Source organism: Gossypium hirsutum, chromosome D10 (assembly GCF_007990345.1).
Source record: "Gossypium hirsutum isolate 1008001.06 chromosome D10, Gossypium_hirsutum_v2.1, whole genome shotgun sequence".
Taxonomy (NCBI): domain Eukaryota; kingdom Viridiplantae; phylum Streptophyta; class Magnoliopsida; order Malvales; family Malvaceae; genus Gossypium; species Gossypium hirsutum.
In genome coordinates this window covers 26,161,851-26,183,554 of record NC_053446.1, presented here as the reverse complement: position 1 = coordinate 26,183,554, position 21,704 = coordinate 26,161,851, and the positions used below count along the sequence as shown (strand labels likewise).

The following is a 21,704-nucleotide window of genomic DNA, read 5'->3' as shown; positions in this document are numbered from 1 at the left end:
TAATAAACTCAATTATGACTAAAAATATGCTAGGGTAATTAAAATGTTGTAGCAATTCTCAAAGAATAAGTGGAAAAGAGTTTGTAATTTTGAATGATAAAGGTTGGGACTACTTGGGTTTGTTTTTATAACATAATAATGCTATGACAAAATCTTGACCATTCTATTACTCAGGGAAACACTACTATAGTTTGCTTCTTTCGAAAGCCAAACTTTAAGCTATCATTTTGAGTTTTAGTATGTCTACAGAACTCAAGAATGATATCCAGATTTTTCTTCCTTTCCCTATACAGATTACAACTTCTATGTCTAGAGTGCTACAAATATTCTTTCGAATACTTGCCTGTATCAACTGATTATAATCCAATCTAATTATTCTTTTTAGAATTAAATTAGATCTAATAACATGCTACATAGTCATCTCTATCTACAATTTGCATGCATGCATTAAAAATAATCACCAATTGAATGAAACAATATTTAACTCAAAATCAAACCATGGGCATTAAAGTTAATAAAAATTCAACCAAAATAATTCCAACCCAAAGAAAATTAGTTCATGGGCTGAACATTCGAATCCGTAACAAAACCATTCAACATCATTATTTAAATTCACGAATCACAAGTTCAAATCAGAAAATAAAGACAGAACTACATGAAGTTATCGCTACTACAGCCTTCATTCTTATAATGAGATTTGATGCAAAACCCAAGGCAGATTTCTCTTCCCTTTCCTTGCGTCTATAATTCTTTTACTCTGTAAGCTGCTACCCTTTCCATCTTTCTCTAAGAATTCACAAGAATCTAATGTTATTTTTTTCTTTTTTTTTCTCTCTCCCTCATAACAGACACCTTTTGCTTCCTCTTTTTTAAGGTGGTTTATCTGGTACAAGTACAACTGGCTGAGAGTGACGTGGACTGAGTGCTGCATCATCTTCCTGGAACTGTCGTGGCATTCATGTTGGCAATCTAACTAACATTTTGTCATGGAAATATTTCACTTCCTTCATTTTCCTATCTTTTTTTATTTTCTCTTCTTCATCCTGCACCTGCTGCCAACCACAAACAATACATTTCTTCCTCAATAATAAAAGTAACAAATGATAACATGTATAGCGCAATCCAAACTTTGTTATGTAATATTCTAAAAATATCTAAAAATACAAACATATTTACTTAATTACAAACAATTAATTCAATCTAGAGGCTTGGAATATAACTTTTTTCAAGAGTTATCAATCACATAGCTAGAACAACACGGATCGCATAACCAAAACAGAACAGATCGGAATATTGTAGAGATTTTCATAATGATAGTACAACAAAACACAAACAAAATAGGATAGAACAGAACAGAGTAGAGTGAAACAACGCAGAACAAAATATGAATGTTTATGCTGATGTAGTATTTTCAAAACTATTCAGAATGTAGATTTATCAGAAACCATCCTACCCAACTCCGTTACACACCAAAATAAAGTTCCCTAGAACTCGTACAACCGAATCATACCAAGAGATAACTGTGGTAATTGCCACCTGAATTTGTAGTCACAACTACTAGACCAGATATATGTGGTCAAGCCATTATATTACATCCAAGCTGCTAGAATAGAATTATGGATAAACCACCAGCTAATGCAGATCATTAAACTATCAAAAACTTCGTCCTTTCACATCAACCAAAATCTCATGCAATGTGTCATGGCATGCATATACAGAATCAGAGTGATGAGCATGTAATTCATGCTATCATTCAATACAGAATCAATAGACATAGTAGTCCATGTTTTGTAAAACAGACTTATTAAACCTCAACAGATCATATCAGATTTTCCATGAAGTCACATGCATGGTTACAAATTAGAATCTGAATCAGTATCAATCAATTTAACACATTCAGATATCACATACCTTAATGCATCTAAATAAAGGCACACTATACATTAGCAAGTCATCATTACTTAACTTATATCAGAATAGACATACATATTGATAGTATATTATACACTAACGGATCAACAAATACTGACGTTTCTAGCTTAATATAGATCATACAGACCCTACAGAAGGCCTACGTTTGATCCGAAAGACAATCATGGCAATAAGGAAAATTTTAAAATCTTGACCGACACGCCCGTGTGGATCCATACGGCCTGGTTAGCTAGCTCGTGTAGTCTACACAGCTTTGCACACATCCATGTGGCCCCTTTATTATCACACACGACTCAACACATGGCCTGACACATAGTCGTCTGACCCAAAATAGTGAGTTACACGGTCTCTCACACAGCCCAGCACACGTTCGTGTGACTAAATCCCCAAATTCTCTCACACGACCTGGGCACACGCTCGTGTCCCTAGCCCATGTGTCCCTAATGCAAAAAAATCTCGAGCACGACCTAGACACACGCCTGTGTCCCTAGCTGTGTTGGCCAAAGCAGTGCCTACACGGTCTACCACACGGCCTGGCACACGGCCGAGTGGCGTCGAAGGCCATGTTTTTTAGCGTTCGTAAATTACAAAAATTAGGGTTTCAATTACCCACTTGATACGATCTCGATGAAGAATCAACAATGGCAATACTGGAACCTAAAAACGATGCTCAAATGATCAATCAAACAACTTATCAAATCAAATCGCTAACTAGCATTCAAAGCCGAAACTATGTTGAAGGACTTCGACACAAAATCTCAAAATGGAAACTAACACTTACCCTCGCACGAAATCAACAGCACGAAACTTAAAACGCTAAAGGATCTTGATTAACTGCCTCTTTTCCTAAAAACAAAATCAATCAAATATTGAACGGAGGGTTCGAAATGAAACAATAGTAACTTGAACCTCGATAAGGTATAGACAAAATCAATCAATAATAGAAGAAAACAACGACGAAACTTACTTTATAGCCTTTCAATCGAACAAGAACAACCCAATTCTTCAACAAATCCCACATCAGAACTAACGGAAAGACAAAAGAAATAAAAAGGAAAGGAAAGAACGGAGAAGCAGAAGAAAGAAATAGTATAATGTTGAGGAGAAAAAACATAAAAAGAACATATTATAAAATCAAGAATTTTAGTTATCACAAAAGGCTACATAAAAAATATATATTTCTTATTGACTAGAGAGTTTACAGATGCTCAACCATTAAACCAGCAAACTCATTCTTGACATCAATTGATTGAAGATATCTTATAACAAAATTTTCAAGAAACAAGATTCGAACCCAAAACCTCACACACAAAACTAGAACACTTAACCACTAAACCAAATCAATTCACTTGTCATAATTTCGCAACCTTAATTCAAACTCAAGACATAATCACCCTTGGTTTCACTACTCAATTTCTTCTAACCCAGTTTTTGGGATGTTACATAAAATATGTCATAAGTCCCTATACTCTTTGTAAATTTTGAATTTAGTACCTGTACTTTTATTTTTGGGAATTTAGCCATTCTATTTGTTAGATTTCAAAATTCAAGTCCAACTATTAACATTATTAAAATTATTTTGTTAAATTCAAGTTCATTACAACATCAATTTTTAGTTGCATGGCTACTTAGTGAGTATTTTTTATTTAAAAATGTCACATAAACAAAATTAACAAAATAATTTTTAACAATTTTAACAACTGGACTTGAATTTTGAAATTTGAAAAGTAGAGAGACTAAATTCCTGAAAATAAAAGTACGAGGATTAAATTCCAAATTTATGAAGAGTACATGGACTTATGACATATTTTAAACTTAATACTATAAAATATTTATTTTAATACAGTTATAATTGCAATATATATTTATTATTAAAATATTAATGTAACTATTTTTAATAATGTGTGAAGAATATTATTTAAACTTTAAAATTATTATATTTAAAGTTTATTATTAAAATAATTCTAATATTAAATAATTTATTAAAATAGTAAAGTATATTAATAGTAGAAATAATTAAATATGTATTTTAATAATATTGGAAATTTTAATATTTGATTTTAATATTTTCAAATTTTAAATTTAAAATTTATTAATGTACTATTATTATGCTTGATTCAAGTTGATTTTCCTATAAAAAAATTACTTATAAAGGAGCTTTTTTCCGACAAAAAGCTTACATTTTTTAAAAAGGTAAGTCATTTTAGAAGAAAAATGACTTATTTTCCGTTAACCTATAAGTCATTTTCCGTTGACCAAGTTATTTTCAAAAATGCAGAAAACATTTTTTATAAATAATTTTCCATGAAACAAACGCACCCAAAGCTTGAGTAGTGTTGCATCACTTTTCCGTTACAATTTAGGGTAGCTTGTTGGACAAGGCGAAAGTTTAGGTGTAATACCCTAAAATATATATAGGGCTAGATGAAATAAATAATTAAGAAATGACTTAGATTAAATGGTTAAGTAGTTTGCATGCTTTTTAATGATCCTAAGTTCAATCCACTTTTTTTCCATTTCTTTTCTTTTTTAATTTCAGCAAATTATGATAAAAATCACACCAAAATAAATAGTATTTATAGTGAAAACTTAGAAAAAGTGGGTAGTAGTTCAAATTGTTAAGCCTTATAAGTTTCTACTTTACAAACCAAGTTCAATTCATGCTAAAATCCTCCATTTTCCTTTTATTTTCAGCAAAAAGGTAATGTTTCATCTAGACCCCTCAAATTTAGAAAAGTCTAGGTATTTAATCTCTTTTCCTGATCACAAAAGAACTATAGCTTTCTTTTCCAATTAAACTAAAATTTTGCTTTCTTTTTCCTTATTTCTTTCTCCTTTTCTTTTTCATCTTTTCTTTGCAAATAATTTTCTCTCCAACTGCTAAAATTATCCTCCATTTTCCTTTTATTTTCAGCAAAAAGGGTAATTTTTCATCCAAACCCCTCAAATTTAGAAAAGTCTAGGTATTTAATCTCTTTTCCTGATCACAAAAGAACTATAGCTTTCTTTTCTAATTAAACTAAAATTTTGCTTTCTTTTTCCCTATTTCTTTCTCCTTTTCTTTTTCATCTTTTCTTTGCAAATAATTTTCTCTCCAACTGCTAAAATTATCCTCCATTTTCCTTTTATTTTTAGAAAAAAGGGTAATTTTTCATCCAGACCCCTCAAATTTAGAAAGTCTAGGTATTTAATCTATTTTCCTGATCACAAAAGAACTATAGCTTTCTTTCCAATTAAACTAAAATTTTGCTTTCTTTTTCCCTATTTCTTTCTCCTTTACTTTTTCATCTCTTCTTTGCAAATAATTTTATCTCCAATTGCTAAAATTATTATTGCATCTCGAATCCGAAATCAATCTCCGTTCAATCCATTCTTCCTATTGGTTTAGCGTAACGCCGTCAATTCGTCTCTAATCTTGCCAAGAATTAGTAAGTGCCTTGTTCGTCAATTGAACTTCAAGACTCGTAATATCATTATCTCGAAACTGACTTTTCATCCATTCAATCAATCTTTTCAAGATTTCTTGCTGAAATTCTCAGTAATCTTGATAGATCTTGAAAACAAACCTTAACCCGTGTTTAAATGTTATTTGAAGAACTTATTACAGGTGCATCGAACCATATTTGAATACAGGGGATGTTGTTCGAGATCCCGATGACACATGCCACACGGCCTAGGACTCTTCAGACGGCCTGCCACACAGTCGTACCTCCCATATAAGTTGATTTTGCAAATTCCACACAGCCACAGTCTGTCATTCGACCTAGTCACATGGTCGTGTAACCACTCCACATGGTCCAAGGCTCCACACACGATCCGATCACATGGTCATATGTCTCCTATTTTTTAGATTTTATAGTTTTGCCCAAAATTTTATAAATTGTTCAATTCAGTCCCTACATGATCCCTAAATTGTTTTTTTAGTATTTTATCTCTTTTAATTAGGTCCCTAAAATTATGAATAATGTGGGATTTATGATTTGATTGATTAGATTACTACTATATATATGATTCGTGACGAATACATGCCTTCTATGACTGAATTACTAATTATTTGTTATCGTTACTCATATCATCGAATTACCGATTGCATGAACAAGCATGCCTACTACATTGATAAACTGAATATATGACAAACATATCTACTTCTACTATTGATATAAATGCATGTTTAACCATGTTTACTGCTTCTGTAATGTATTGATACTCGCATGTCATACTACATTACATGGGGCAGGACGCTATGGAAGGAGGAAATACTGGCAATTTTAATTGCAAACACTAGTGGTTTATCCACAAACTACTGGCAACTATTATCTGCAAACCCGTTATGCATTCACAGCCACTGGCAGTATATTAACTTGCAAACATTAGTGGTTTATCCATGATTTTTACTGGCAATTATTATCTGCAAACCAGTTGTGTATTCACAACTACTGGAAACGTATTAACCAGCTACACTTGTGGTTCAACCACAAATTGGAGTGCCCGGGATATAAGAGTTCTGGGAAACTCTTACTGTGGAGTGTAGCGGTGGAGTAGGACCTATCTTTACTGATAAACTAAACTTGTATTATATTGCATCAACTCGCATAAGCATGGCCGTTGAACTGCCTAAAATACTACTATATTTTATGATTGTTACCGCATTGAATATTGTTACTATTTACTTAGTTTATTTTTTTGCACTGGTTTTCTTATGAGGGAACCCACACTGAGCGTCATAGCTCACTCCCTCTTTAATTTTCATCCTTATAGATAACCTACCAAGTTATGATGCAGACATGACATCCGGAAGGTCTCAACTTGATTGTTAATTACAAACTATGTTTAGGTTCATTACATGCTTTATTTTGTTATTTGAGGACTGTAATATTTTATTTTGAGTTGTGATATGAAACTTAAGATTTGGGTATTTCCTTATATATATAGCGAATGACAATAAGGATCCATTTATTTACCTGTAAAAATTTTACAAAACACAGGAAAAAGAGGTCTTTTTTTGAGGGAAAATTTCTTACCCTTTTTATTTCGATAAAGACATTCTCCAAAGTTTTTCCTCTTCACATCCCAGCATTAGAACTTGCTAAACGCTTTCTCCTTCTCCTTCTCATTCCCCTTCCCTTCATTGCATCCCCGACCTAGGATTCATCTCTGTATAAAAAACAACCAGCAATAATTTCGTTAGCGAAAAGAAAAAAGCCTTATCCATTTCTAGTCTTTCGATAAATGAAACTCTCAACAATTCAGTGATTTTTTCTCTTTAATTTTTTCGTCTATTTCCCTTCAGCGATTTGCCACTTCAAACGAAATCAGTTGATTCAAGTTTGAAAGTCAATTGTCAAAATAGACGGTGAGACAATTAACTATGGGAAATAATGAGAAATTGAGAACCATTTTAGAACTATATGATTTGTTTGCTTGCTTCTTAGCAAAATGTAATAACATTTTTGTTTTCATATATTCGTTTTTCCCTCTGGTTGTTCCCCGATAATAATTGAAAAGAAACCTTTTTGAATCGATGTGAGATTAAAGTAAGTATTTTTAATTAATTCCCAAGCTTCAATAGATTTATTAAGTTGGCAATTCGGTTTGTTTGTATATTTTTTAAATGAATTTTATTTTTTGTGGAATTAATTAGATGCGATCCTGATCAGGTTCAATTTGTGATAGAGTTAATGATTTTGTGTTTGAACTGGGCCTTTTGATGTGTTTGATTTTATGGGTATTTGATTTTGAACCACTTCTCTTTATTAGATTGTTTGTTTTATACTACAGTGCTGGAATGGATGTTAGCAAAGATGGGTGATTTATGGTCACCCTTAATTTTGTAAAATGGATGAAATGGCTAATTCTTTGTTTGGTAGGATTACTTATTTTTATCCTCTGCTTTGTGTTTCTTGATGCATGATGAATAGTGTTGTGTGCATTGCCTGATTGTATTTTTTTTAATCTCCTATGTATGAGAAATAGACATGGAGAAGTTAATTATTTATGTGCTCCTCCATGCACAAAAAATTAAGGGGAAACACTTATGGAATGCTTTTAAATCTGTTATGACAAAAGAAAATTCAAGTAGGTTAAAAGGTTAAGATCATGGTTTGAATTTATAAGACAGATATTGATTTCACTTGGAGTTTGAGGTCTCCGGCTTTATCAGATTCCAACTCCAATATTTCGTCTTCAATCAGCAGAATCAAGAAATGGTTAAAAGGTTAGTCCTGTTCTTTGCTTTTAGAATGATCGAGTGTATGGAAAGAATGACATGAATGGGATTTCTGGTCTCTTTTGTTGTTGCCTAGGTATGGAGTGTATTGATGTGAAAAGAGTATCATGTTGCAGTGCGTAGACGGATTGAAGCATTTATTTACTTTAGTGTTGCAATGATGTGATAATGATTTGTACAAGCAATCAAGAGGTCTTGTTGATCCTGAACTTCTTGCAAGAGAGACTGTTTGTCTGTTATCATTTTTTTCTTTTCTTTTTAAATATTTTTCTATATTGCTTATGTAATTAATTCAATGCTTTTGCTTGATTTAACATTTGTTCAGTCTTTGCCTGTGTTATTTTAGTTCTTAAGTCATTCTACTGAAATTTGTTTTTTGCTCATCTTCATGCAGTTAGTGTAAGTAGAAGCACTTTATGAGCTTTTCAAGAAGATAATCAATGTTGTTATAAATGATGGGCTGATTAACAAGGTCTTTGTTGTTTCATAGTTCCCATTTTGTTATATAATTGATTTCTTTTGTTATGTTTGTCAAGTTTTTTGGCTTGATGATCACTCCTTGACTTGAGTTGGTTCTTTCCCTCTCATCTTTGCAGCATTTAAGTTTTATTTATATTACTATTTGGCAAGAGGAGTTCCAATTGGCGTTATTCGAAACAAAAAAAAGGAGAGTTTATTTGCTGATCGGGTATTTTTATCTAATGTTAATTAATAATGTCTCCGTCCTTAAAGAATAATTCTTATTAGCTTGTTAATATATTTCTGATTTCATTGCAGATATTTGACTTGTTTGATACAAAGTATAATGGAATTCTAGGTTTCGAAGAGTTTGCTCGTGCTCTTTCTATCTTCCATCCAAATGCGCCCATTGACGATAAGAATGATTGTATGTGTTAAATATTTTAGTTATTTGTATACTTCGTCTCTTTGTTTACCTCTCTTATTGTAAGTCATAATCTTGTTAACATTGTAGTTGGATGTAAATGACTGGTATGGAAATGGAATTATGGACTTTTGTGCATAGACAATGTATTCTTGTGTAATCTATTTTCTTAGACTAGGGATTTCTTTTTGTAATTGATTTTTTTTCCCTTTGAATCCTTTTCTTTGGTACCGGTTCTTAATGTTTAATTTGATGTATTTATTTATAAATAAATCATTGCGTAAAATTAAATTTAATAGATATAAAATAAACTCAATCAAACAATGAGAAGACAATAAATTCTTAAATGTATGTTTGTTTCACTTAAAACAGTTTTTATAAAATATTTTCAGAAAATCTGCCAAATAACAAAAAATATTTTACACAGATTCATCCAAACACCAGAAAAGTAAGTCATTTTCCAGAAATCATTTTTTAGTCAAACAAACGGACCCTAAGTTATTTTTAGGATATCGAAGTATGATCATTAATTTGTTATACATGAACCCCAATTTTTATTTTAAACATATATAAAACTTCGTCTTTCCGCTGCTAAATTATAATTTAAATTTCGAGAATAATTAATCGATATTTAACTAAGTTTTATACCAAAATTAAACAATTGTTTTAGAATAATTGTTTTCAAAACTTTGATAGCTTACTGGATCAGTTTTAACGATTGGTTACATTAGGCACCCAATTGAGAATTTTTTATTTGAAGTATGGCATTATGAGATGAAGTATAATTTATGGGCTTAAATAGTAAATTAACCCAAAGTTTAACTATGATCATACTTGGCCTTTAAGTTTGGCTGTAGAATGTTATGTTAATAGTTGGTGTACACGTGGAAACCAGAGTCGGCTGTTTCACTTCGAAATGAGAAAAAAGAGAGAGAGAGAGAGTTAAGTCGGCTTAACTTCAGCTATCTATAAGAGCATAAGATGAGAAGAAAAGGCATCGCTCCTTACTTAAAACAAAACAACAATGGGAAAATCCTCAGGCAGAAAAAGCTGGAGTTTCTCAGCGATGGAGATGGACGTAGCTGGGCAGTTCATGCAGCTTTGCCAACACTACATTAGCAGCAGCACCGCTGAACAAAGGAGACAAACCAATCCCGGGCCGGGATGCTTGAACAAAGATCGTCCGCCGCCATTAATGGAGGAGCTTGAAGAAGAAGAAGAGCATCTCTAGCCAAAAAAAAGGAGGTTTAAGTCCATTGATTTCATTTACAGCTCTACCAAGCCTTTGATTCTTAAGAAAATGAAGGTGTAGATTAAGCTCTGACTCTCTTCCGATGCTTGGATCTGCTTAGTTTTTCTCCAGCACTCTAAAGCTTTTGTTGAGGGTTACTTTTGCACCAAGATTTTGTATTATCCTTAAATATTAAATTAATGTAATTTATAGTTGTAGATATTAATTAAAATATTACTTTTGAGTTCCAAGTAAGTTGCGAGATAATTATATGAATGAATATATTTTTAGACCAAATCATTATTGATTTAATATCTAATAATATATTGTCGATCTAAAACTTAAATGTTGGGTTAAAATATGCTCTAATTTCCATAAATTTAAAATTTATTCTTTGTATTTTATTTTTAAAATTTTTTTTTAGATTTTAAAAATTAAGTTACTTTTCAAATCTTTAAATTATTTTAAGTTTATTTGTTAGTTATATTGCTATTAAATTAGTATTTTTAATTTTAAAATATTACATCAATAAATTTAATAAAAAATAAAAATTATATTTTGAAATTTGAAATGTGAAATGTGAAAAATAAAAATTCAATTTTATAAAAATAGAAAGATTTATTAACTTAAATATGGTTACCCAATTAACTTTGGTTTTCACAATTTATATTTATTGATAAAGCAGTAGATTATTTTGATAACGTGGTAAAAGGTGAGATGAATTTGAACAAATTAAAGATTTTGGTTAGAGAGTTATAGCGTAGATTATTAAATAATTTTTACATTTTTTATTTTTATTTTTATATTTTTGAATGTTTATATAAAAACATTTCTTTTATACATAAAGACGTCATGTGACCCTTTGTTAGAAGGATTACGTCAGAGTGTTGCTGTTATTATGAGTTGACTGTTTTGTTCTGTATCATGCATGACTCTTGGGGGTGACGTATAATTGTATTTTGGAAATGAATTATATTAAGTACTACTATTTTGACAGTACTTTATTTTTATGAGATTTTATTTAAACATCAATATTTGGAATTAAATTATTATATTTTCTTCGATGAAATTTACTTACTAAAAGTTTATACGTCAAATTGTTTGTACGTTATTTTAAACCGTTAATGATGACATTTAACTTTGTAAAATGTTATAAAACTTTTGCCAGATATTTTAAGGTTGGTTTGATTTTAAGTTGTGACACATCATATTCGGATTCAATTATTAGGCCGGGTTTGGCGTTTTACAGAATCGCTTCATCAAACATCTCATTTAGAGGTTTGACAGTAACAGAATTGTTATAGACTTCTGGTGGAAAAAACTCTAAATTTGCTTAAAAGACGAATCAAAACGCTTCTTCTAATTCAGAGCTTGCAAAGAGTACATAACACAAAATCAAAGTCAAAAGGCAACAAAAGAAACACAAAATCAGCAAGAAATTGAAGAAAATCAAGCCAGAAAACCCCTAGAATCAAGAAGCAGCAGCAAGGAACAAAGAGAATTATAGCATGCCAAAAACCTGCTAATGTGCATCGACAATGAGTGCTTAAAAAAAAACCAAGAATCGAACAATTACATGTAAATTTAACGTATTTTGGAGTCATATTGGACTTAAAACTAAATCATATCAGGTGGAGAGCATTTAAAAGTAAAGCCCTCCCAATCTTATATCGAGTTGAGAGCACTAGAAAAATAAAGCTTTCCTAATAAATTTTGATAGAAACTATTATCATCTCAACCAACAATTTGTTGAGTTAATGCATTATTTACTCCTAAAGGTACCTTAAATTATCACTTGTCAATTTAACCTTTTAAGTTTCAAATACTATTTTTTATTAACCTCAGATGTTTTTTCTATTTTTTATTTCTTTTATTTTTTCTTTTTGAAATACATTATTCTAATTTTGATTTCTTTCTTTCTTTTTTTTAATTTTAGCCTCCAAAGAACTATAAAAATTCTTTTAATTTAGCAATATGCATGCTTCATGTGTTCTAGAAATAATTCAATTTTTTTTATATCTTACATTTTTTTAACATTTTCAATCTTTCTTTGAATTTTATGTATATATATATATTTTTTTTTAAATTATAATTTCTAGATTTTTTGTAAATTTTATTTATTTTTTATTTTTAAAAAGAAATTGAGGCATTTTCTGAATTTTTTTCTATTTTTATTTTTCTTATATTGTTTTGAATTTTCATTTTTTTATTTTGTGTATCTTTAAAAAAATAAAATATTTTTTAATTCTTTTCCCAAAAAAGTGAAATTTTAGAAACAAATAGAGAAAACATTTAAGGTTATTAAAATGTAATATATATATATTGTTTTTTTCTATATTCTTTTCTACATATTTCTCTTTATTTTGTATTTTATTTATTTAGAAAAAACTATATTTTAAAATTTCTGATTTTTTTATAACTTTCATAACTTTTTTTTCTGATTTTTTAGTTTTTTTAAAATTTTCTCATTTTTTCTATTTTTTGAATTTATTTAAATAAAATAGAAATTGTGCAATGTGACACACTCTCGGGTAAACTACACCATTAGTCACTAAACTATAGAAAAATTTTTATTTTGGTCATTTAACTAAAAAAAGTTACAAATTTAGTCAGTAATATTTTCGATTTTTTTTTGTCACCCGATTGTTAAGTGGCATTTTTTTAATTGGTATAATAATATTGTCCCTTATTATATATAATGATAAAAAACTTGAAATTCTTTCTTAAAAATGTAGAAAATTCTAAAATTAAAAATTATATAAAAGTAGATAATTTTTTCAAAAGTAAATAATGTGAGAGAAAATGAGGAAAATTTATTTTTAAACCCTCCAAATTTTCTCTTTGTATTATATGTATAGAAATATCCAATACCCAATCTTAAAAATTAATATAGAAAAAAATAAAAATATTGAGTGTTGGGTATCGACTCGTATAAACAACAAACAGTAACGAAAAAGAGAAAAGGAAATTGGGCATAGAGATAATTTAAGTGGAAAACTCCTCCGGAGAGGATAAAAACCACGGACAAAAAGAGGCTTCGGGTTTTCACTAAATGAATAAACAAATGAGAGTACAATATGGAGAAAATAAACCTAAATGTACTAAACGTACAAACCCAAACCCCAAATAAAAAACATTAACTTGGGAATAGAATTCTCTCCATAATTACCACGAAACTGTCACCGAAGCTCATATGCGGTTACATCTTGTCGCCCTTAAAGAAAAATCTTTACTGATTGGCATGTTTGAACCCAGGTTACGAAGGCCCTTTGAATAGACTAAGATTAGAGGGTTAATCATACTAAAATAACCCTGAAATAATTAGAGTCTAATTGAGAGAAGAAGTCCTACTTGGAGTATAAAATGCGACTACTTTAGGTAAGATATTGACGCAACATCATGACTCTCCTCGTCATGGTGTCGCCCTGCTCTTGCCTTAAGAGATTGTCGCCTCATCTCAACAACTCTCGTCATGACATCGTCCCTTGCTCATCGTGTTGTCATAACGTCATATATATCTCCTCATTATGACATCGTGCATCTGTCTCCGATAAGCAATATTATTGGCTCTCCAATTTTTACTTCTTTTGTCTCTTACATAGCTTTTTTTCATTATAAGAAAAAAAAAGAATATAATTTGTTTTTACAATTTGGGTTTTGAATGAATTGGAAATTTGAATTGAGTTAAAAAAGAAATTATGTGGTATATTTTGTAATTTTTTTCTTAAAAAATGGCACTAAGTCGATTTTACAAGCTTCTGTAATATCAATTCAGGATGTTCTTCAAGGGCATAGAACTCAACTTGAAAATGTTACTAATTTGATTTCGAGGAACACTAAATAAGCATGTAATGATCTATCTTTTGTTTTGTTTTGTATTATTTTTAATTTGTCATTGGATTCTATTGAATGATAATTTTCTTTGTTTCCCATACATATTAGTTCTTCAACAAAAACATATCAGAGAATTTATTTTTATAGAATTTTTTATATGATTTTCTATTTTTAAAATGATTTTGACTTTTTAAAATAATTTTTATATAGAATTAGAATCAAATCGACAGAAAATACAAAAGCTAAGGACTAAAATTGTTATTATACCAACTAAAAAAATGTCACTTAATAGTCAAGTGATGGAAAAAAAAATCGAAACCGTTCGTTACCAAATTGTAACTTTTTTAGTTAAGTGATTAATAGTGTAGTTTATCTTTTTTTTTGCAATAGAAATAATAAAAATCGGCCTTTAAGATATCGGGTATAAAATTTGAAAACTTCAAGCATCAAATTGATATAAAAAAGAATATTTAGGTATCAAAGTGATAATTGGATGTGTAAATAATGCATTAACCCTTTCCCTAGTTTATTTACTAAAAAAATTAAATTATCACTCATGAAAAAACATATATATAAATAAATATCCCACATGATATAACCGTTAAAGGTTCAAATTTCAAAAACCCTATCAATAAAAATATGTCCGTTAGATCTCATTTAACACTATTAACCACAATTTTCAAAGAGAAATTACCTAAAGAGACAAAAAGAAGCAATGAAACACCACCAGCTGAGTTCGTCATCTTCTTCAATGAAATCGACCACCATTACCATGGAAGATGATGTCCGTACCGAAACCCGAGACAGCTGCTACTTCCCTGGTTGCAGAAAAGACGCCAATTGCAAGTGCGAAATCTGTTTGGCCAGCATCAATGCCACTCTCGATCTCATGCCCCTCAGCGTTCAGAAGAGTTCATTCACTAAACTCTCTGCTTCCAAGCCTAAATACGCAAACCACTCTCCCATCTCTTTCGATCCTTCCATTACATCCACATCGAGTTCTTGTTGCTTGGTGGAATCTCCGGCTCTTAAATCAACTGCCAGATTAAACTTGAGAGAAAACAAGGAGAAAAAGAAGAAGAAAGAGGAGGGGAAAAAAGGTGGTTTCCAAAGTGTATTTTGGAAGTTATTAATGGGTTTGAATTTGGTTTTCGTAATGGAGGTTGGGTTTTCTTGGGGTGTAGGTGGGTTTTTGAAGCCTGTTTTGACAAGCGATGTTGCGAGAAGCATTGGTGAAAGGGCTTCAATTATGCAAGATTTGAATGGAAAATTGAGGTTCTTGCAAAATGAGTTGAAAGGATTTCATAATCTCAAGGTTTCTAATTGCAGCAATACGGATTCCGTATGGGAAATTGATCAGGTTCAAACTTTTTTCTTTTAATTCTCCCCAAGTTCTGTGCTTAAAACCTATGGCCTATTACTGTTACTCGAGGGCATCTTCTACATATTTGAGGGTGTAATTACTTGTTACCATTTTTATCTCTGTCCAACACAAATATTTTAATGAAGATTGAAAAACCGTGATAACTTTTGGAGTAATAATTGCAGGGTAGTTTGCTTCTAAATTCGCGTTGTTTGTTGTATAAATCGGCAATGGAAGAGGTCAAGATTTGGGGGTGGCCTTTGCAAACTGCTGGATTGCTTACTACTGGGTTTTCTTCCAAATCATTTACTATCTTATCTGGCAGAGTAACTGAAGTAAATGACAATCTACTTATCCTTGTTTTTCTTTTTGATTAATATAAAAAGGACCCTTAGGATCAATTTGATTGTCATTGCTGCTGCCTGTTTTGGATTTGCTAGTGCTGATGTTATCATAAATTTTCTTCTTTTTTTTTTAAAAAATTTTGCAGTGGTCCTATGGAAGGAATGGATTTATTACAACAAGAAAGGCAAATGCATCATGGGTACAAAGCAAATGGGGTGCCTCCGTAATACAAATGGATCCCAACACATGGATCTTTGAGTATCGAAGGAGCTGGATATTGGACAACCCCAGATTAATTTCAGCAACACTGCTGGAGCTGTTGAAAGATAGGTTGACAAAAATGGTGAAAAAGATGAGTGAAGAATTTTTGCTCTTCTTTGTTTTTGATATCCAATTCATTGAATTTTCGAGAAATGAAGATCAACTTATGATCCCAACTTGAAAGAGGGCTAATTCTGGATTTCAGTTATCCACTTCTCATTCCTTATGAGCAGCTTTTTATTAGTTTAATTTTTCCTCCAAATTTCTTTACGTGAATTTGGTTCTGTTTATGACTAGATACTTGAATCATTGTGTGATTGATGGTTCATTAAGATGCTAGAAAATACAATCATCATCAGTATTGGCCAGAATTTTTATTTCAATGTCCAATAATGAAGAAAAAAGTCTCATCTCCAAAATTCAAAAAAAAAAATGTAGTTACATTGCATTATATTATTCCTATATCCCCCTAAACCATGAAACACATGAAAAGGCCCACCCACAAGGCCTCCAACAGCTAAATGAGGCCACCAGCACAACCGGTTGTTGCACCAGCTGGTCTCTGTCATGCACATATATTGTGGGTATCTTTTCCCCATACCCCACAAGAAAGCTCATTTTCAAATGGCTACTACTGCTCAGGACAAAAACAAGTTTTTTACTACTAATGTTTAGCTGTATCTTTTACATAATAAACAACCCTTTTAGTTCAAATGAACAAAGAAAAAGGTCGACTTCCTTACGAGAGTAGAATGAATCAAACAAGGGACGACTAGGAAATTTTGTCAAAGGTGGAACCCCCCAAGAAGACCCTGTGAAAAAGTCCCTTGACCTAAGATGAACCTGCTCGGCTAAAGGATGAAAGGCAACTTGCAATATGTCTCTTGTTATCAACATACCTGTCATCGACCAAACTTGGTTTGAATGAATGCCAAAGCAACAGGATGCTACAGAGCATTCCATTCACTGACCTATATAATACTACCTGCAGCACAAATCCTATCCCTGTAAACAAAACTGATACCAAAGATCAGAGTGAATTCAGCTTATACGTAGCTTAGCAATCTGCGAGTATGCTAATAATGGTCTGACAGCAATATTTCCAGTTCATTAGTATGAATATATACTGTATTTAATCTCAGACCGAACAATTTGGTAAACTAGTCTAATATAACTAGATATGAATTAAGGAACTTTCTTCTAACCATTTCTTTTTGTTGAACTAAAAATCTACATAAACAAATATGAATCCAGTTCACAGCCTTAAAGAACAATTATCGTCTGATACGCTGGATGCAGCTATTTTCTCAAAAACTCACTAGAAACTAGAAGTAATGTTTTCTTAATGTATTCCTACACAATGCAGATAAATAATAAGCATTTTAAGGAAAGAGAGAATCCAAGAGGCACCTGCTCAAGTTGCTGATTGAGACCAGCCATTTGCTTCAGCCTCTGGCAAGTGAAGCTTTGAGCTTTTTTTTAACTTTTTCAGTTTTAGCGTTGAGGATTTGCTCACAGTATTCTCATTGGTGCTGAACACGAGCTCCAATTACCAGGAAACAGCCATCCCAATGAAGAAAGGTAAAGGTGAAGGTACCAATCTAAGAAAACATTTCAGATCAAGATTGATTCATCAGATCATAAGATCAGATCCAAAAATAAAGTGGCAGAGTGTAAATCTGCAGAAAAGCCCTCACTGACCATTTCCTTAAGAACTTGTGTTGCCTTTGAAGTATAGCTGTTTCAAAGAAACCCCTGGATCATTATCTCCCATGCTCCTAAACAACAGGTAAGCTTCATCTGGCAATCCCTCTTTGCAAAATCCATTAATCATTATAGACTGTGTAAACACTGGGCTTCAAACCATTGACTGAGAGTTTATGAAATAATTCCTTTCCAACTTCAATATACCCAGATTTGCATAAGCCATCAATTAGGATATTATACAGACAGTATCAAGTTCCAACTTGCTGTTCCGCATTGCTTGAAAAAGTTCCAAAGCCTCTTCGAGTTTATCACTTTTGCATAAACCATTCAACAAAAATGAACAGGACTACATTTGGAACTTGTCCAAAAGCAATCATCTTCCTCAAAAGTTCACATGCAGATGAAACTCTCCCTAGTTTACACATACATTGCATAAGAGTGTTGAATGTGGCAATATCCGGGTTTGGTCCTTTTTGGGATATTTCATGAAAGAGTTCCATTGCTTCATCTATCCTTTGAGCTTTGTAATATCCATTGATCATGATGTTGTAACTAAATATATCGGGTGCACAACCCTTCTTAATCATCAACTGAAATACCTTTCTAGCTTTATCCATCTTGTTTTGCAAGCAATGACCATTTATTAATGCACTATAGGCAACAACATTAGGCTCAATGTTATGCTTTATCATTGCGTCAACAATATCTTCAGTTTCAGAAACCATTCCTTCCCTGCAATGCGCAACAACCAATATATTATATGTAACATCAGGCTCAATGCCTTGCTTTATCATTGTGCCAACAACATCTTTAGCTTCAGAAACCATTCCTTCCTTACAATACGCATCAACCAATATATAACAACATCAGGCTCAATGCCTTGCTTTTTCATTGTGTCAACGGTATCTGTTGCCTCAAAAATCTTCCCATCCTTGCAATGTGCATCGATCAATATATTATATGAAACTATATCTGGTCTAATGCTCTTAACCTTCATTTGGGAGAAAAGGTGGAGAGTCTCATTTAGTGATCCCTTCTTACAGAGACCGTCAATGACAGTGCTATATGTTACAGTATTGGGGTCGAAACCTTTTCATCATTCCTTAGAAGCCTGACAGCTCTATCAGTATTCCCGGTTTTACACTATTTGTACTGTAAACAATTAAATTAGGTTGATACCCATTTTCAACCATTTCATCAAACAATCTTACAGCCTGAGAAATCTTACCTTGCATCAAAGTGGAAAAAGTTACAACATGAGGCTCAACACCTAACTTCAGCATGTTCCCCAAAACAGAAAAACCAAGATCAATTTGACCTAATTAACAAAAGCAGTTAACCAAGATGCTCAAAGAATAAACATCCCAGGAAACTCCTAATAATTCCATCTGGCTACACATCGATACAGCAATGGCATAATGTTTCATTCTAACAATGGCAGCTAATAATTTAGTGAATTCCACAATTGATGGCTTTGGGTACCTCTGAATCATCTTATTAAACAAATTAAAAGCATCATCAACATTATCAAAGCGATAATACTTTTTTTGGATTTCCCCTTACAGACATGGAATTCTTAGTGAAAGGTTGAATGTGGGTAGCAATGGTTTTAGAAGAAGAAGAAATAAAAGAGCAAAAAAAAAAAGAAATATGCTTTCCACCGTTAACAATAGAAGGAAGAAGTAATGAAGAATGAAGCTTACCCATATATTGAAATTAAGCAAAATGGAAAAGCAAGAGAAGTGAGGTTGAAATAAAAGCAGAGGCGGTGGCGGCACTACTAGAAGAATGTATGTTTGATACTCAAATAAACAACTCCGGGGAGAGTAGGGGTCGGGTTGAAGATGTTTTTAATGAGAAGCATGGATGAAATGAATGGGCTTTCCTTTTTTTTATTCGGTAAAGTAAGAAAAGACAATATTCTATGAGCAAAGTTAGCCCCTTGTATAAACCATTGGAGAAAGTGTTAGTATCTCTCTTGGAATCTCCTCAAAAAATTTTGTACGTATAAAGGTCATTTTGATCAAGCAATCATCAATTTTATTATTATAGTATTTAGGAAACTGTTGAATATCTCACGAAGGCAGAGTTCGCACTCAACAAAAAGGAATCATGAATGGCTTTAATCAACTTTAAATTATCGATTTGTATCAATACATCATCATAGCGCCATGAGAACTAATCTATCAAGAATACCTCACAGTTTAGCATCAAAGGTTGAACATTTACCCAAATATTTGTTGTATCCCATAATCCATTATCCATTTTGATTTCTTATGACTCCCCTTACTGTAGCATCACCTGTAACAATTTGAACTGCCCCATCAGTGCATAAATTGATCCAACTTTCTAGCATCTTGGCTACTAAACTTTGTTCCTTCTATCTAGATATGTCCTCCTCATGAAAAGAAACAAATTATTTTTCCAAAATATATGAAATCTTAACAATTTCACATATGCTTTAGGAGTCCTAAAAAAGAAAAAGGTTTTGATTTTTCCAAATACGCCATATAAGTCAAATAAACATGACCAATTTACCTCAATGACGATTCGATTAGCAGGATTCTATAAATTTAACTTAACCTAATGAAGAAGGTCCCCCATAAAAGAACTCCCACTGGATTCATCTGTGATAACTTGCCTCCATATTTCTTTAGTTGTTGGACAGTCACAGAGAATATGCAAAATATCTTTAGAATGATAACTACATATGTCACAAGAGGTATCATACCCTATTCCCCTCTTAACACGTTCCACGTTAGTCATCATCTTTTGTTTTAAAACAAGCCATATAAAGAATATGACCTTTTGGGGCCCCTAAAATTTCCAAGGTATATTCCACTGCACACCATTCGTTATCTATGACAATTTCTCGAATATGCCAATAAGCACTTTTGAGAGAGAAAATACCATTTGAAGTCTGGGGCCCCTAAAATAACCCTGTCAGAACTTGCAGACGGGTAGGGTGGGGGAATACCCACAATACGTCTAGATATTACCTCTGGCAACCATAGACAAAATAAAAACCAAGTTCCAAGAACCTAAAAAATATAAATATTTATAAAAATGACCCAATTTGAAAAAATCTACAATGTCGGGCGATGCCGACACCCAAGCCAATCAATGTGGAATGATTGTTTGCTGACTGGGATGGGGTTTTAAAAAAAAATGTGTCGGCACTGCAATGGTCGGCACACGTATGTATTTTTTTGGTCTACTTTTTGAAAAATATGGGTATTTTCTAGTTAAAAAAATTATTTTTTATTAGGTGTCGGCTTCTACTTGGCCGACAATGGGAAAAGAAATTTAATTTCTTTTTTTGTATTTTTTTGGTGCTGGCACTATGGTGGTTGGCACTCATGTCAGGCAAAAAAATATTTCTTTTGGTCCCATGTTTCTCGAGGCTGGGACCTGGGTAAGAAAAATAATTTTTTTTGTGTCAACCTCCTAGTTGCCAGCACTGGTATTTTGTCAATAAAATAATTCCTTTTTTGGTGTCGGCCTTCCATCTGCCAACACTCGTGCTTGAAAAAAATGATTTTTTTTGTGTCGACTATCTTGTTACCAGCCCAAATAGGCTATATATTGAATTTTTCAGAGCTTTGGTTGAGGGTTTTTTTTTTTTTTGCTTTAACAATTTAAGAGAAAAAAACAAAGAAATATCAGTGTTTTGTTGAAACATTCCCCAAATTTTGTTGAAGATGAATAACCAGATGTTAGTATATGTTTATTTCGGTGAAGAAATGATAAATACAACTGGAAAAAGTTGTGTAATTATAAGTTGCCAAAAAATATAATGAGATTCAATAAGCATGTAATGCTCGCAGAACTGAAACGGAAGATTAGTGTAAAAATAGCTACCCGTTGTGGGAAGCAAATGTTAAGATTGTTCTACAAATTTCTATTTTCAATAGATCCGTTG

The 21,704-nt window shown here is 31.9% G+C and overlaps 1 protein-coding gene and 1 long non-coding RNA gene across 3 annotated transcripts; one reads left to right on the top strand and one right to left on the bottom strand.

Moving 5' to 3' along the window:
• Window positions 1-14,711: 14,711 nt before the first annotated feature.
• Window positions 14,712-16,445, top strand: LOC107914753 (uncharacterized). Its single transcript, XM_016843776.2, has 3 exons — window positions 14,712-15,466; window positions 15,655-15,804; window positions 15,960-16,445. Exons 1-3 carry the CDS (start codon window positions 14,822-14,824, stop codon window positions 16,254-16,256), a joined length of 1,092 nt encoding a protein of 363 aa, XP_016699265.1. The 5' UTR covers window positions 14,712-14,821; the 3' UTR covers window positions 16,257-16,445.
• A 268-nt stretch (window positions 16,446-16,713) lies between these two features.
• On the bottom strand, window positions 16,714-19,770 carry LOC107914755 (uncharacterized). 2 transcript variants are annotated; one of them, XR_001689001.2, is made up of 3 exons: window positions 17,777-19,712; window positions 17,486-17,676; window positions 16,714-17,080 (listed from the first exon to the last, which is right to left on the bottom strand). It is a non-coding gene; the product is annotated as an uncharacterized lncRNA (long non-coding RNA). The 2 variants fall into 2 exon arrangements; XR_001689000.2 differs by having other exon boundaries at window positions 17,486-19,770.
• Between the last annotated feature and the right edge of the window lie 1,934 nt (window positions 19,771-21,704).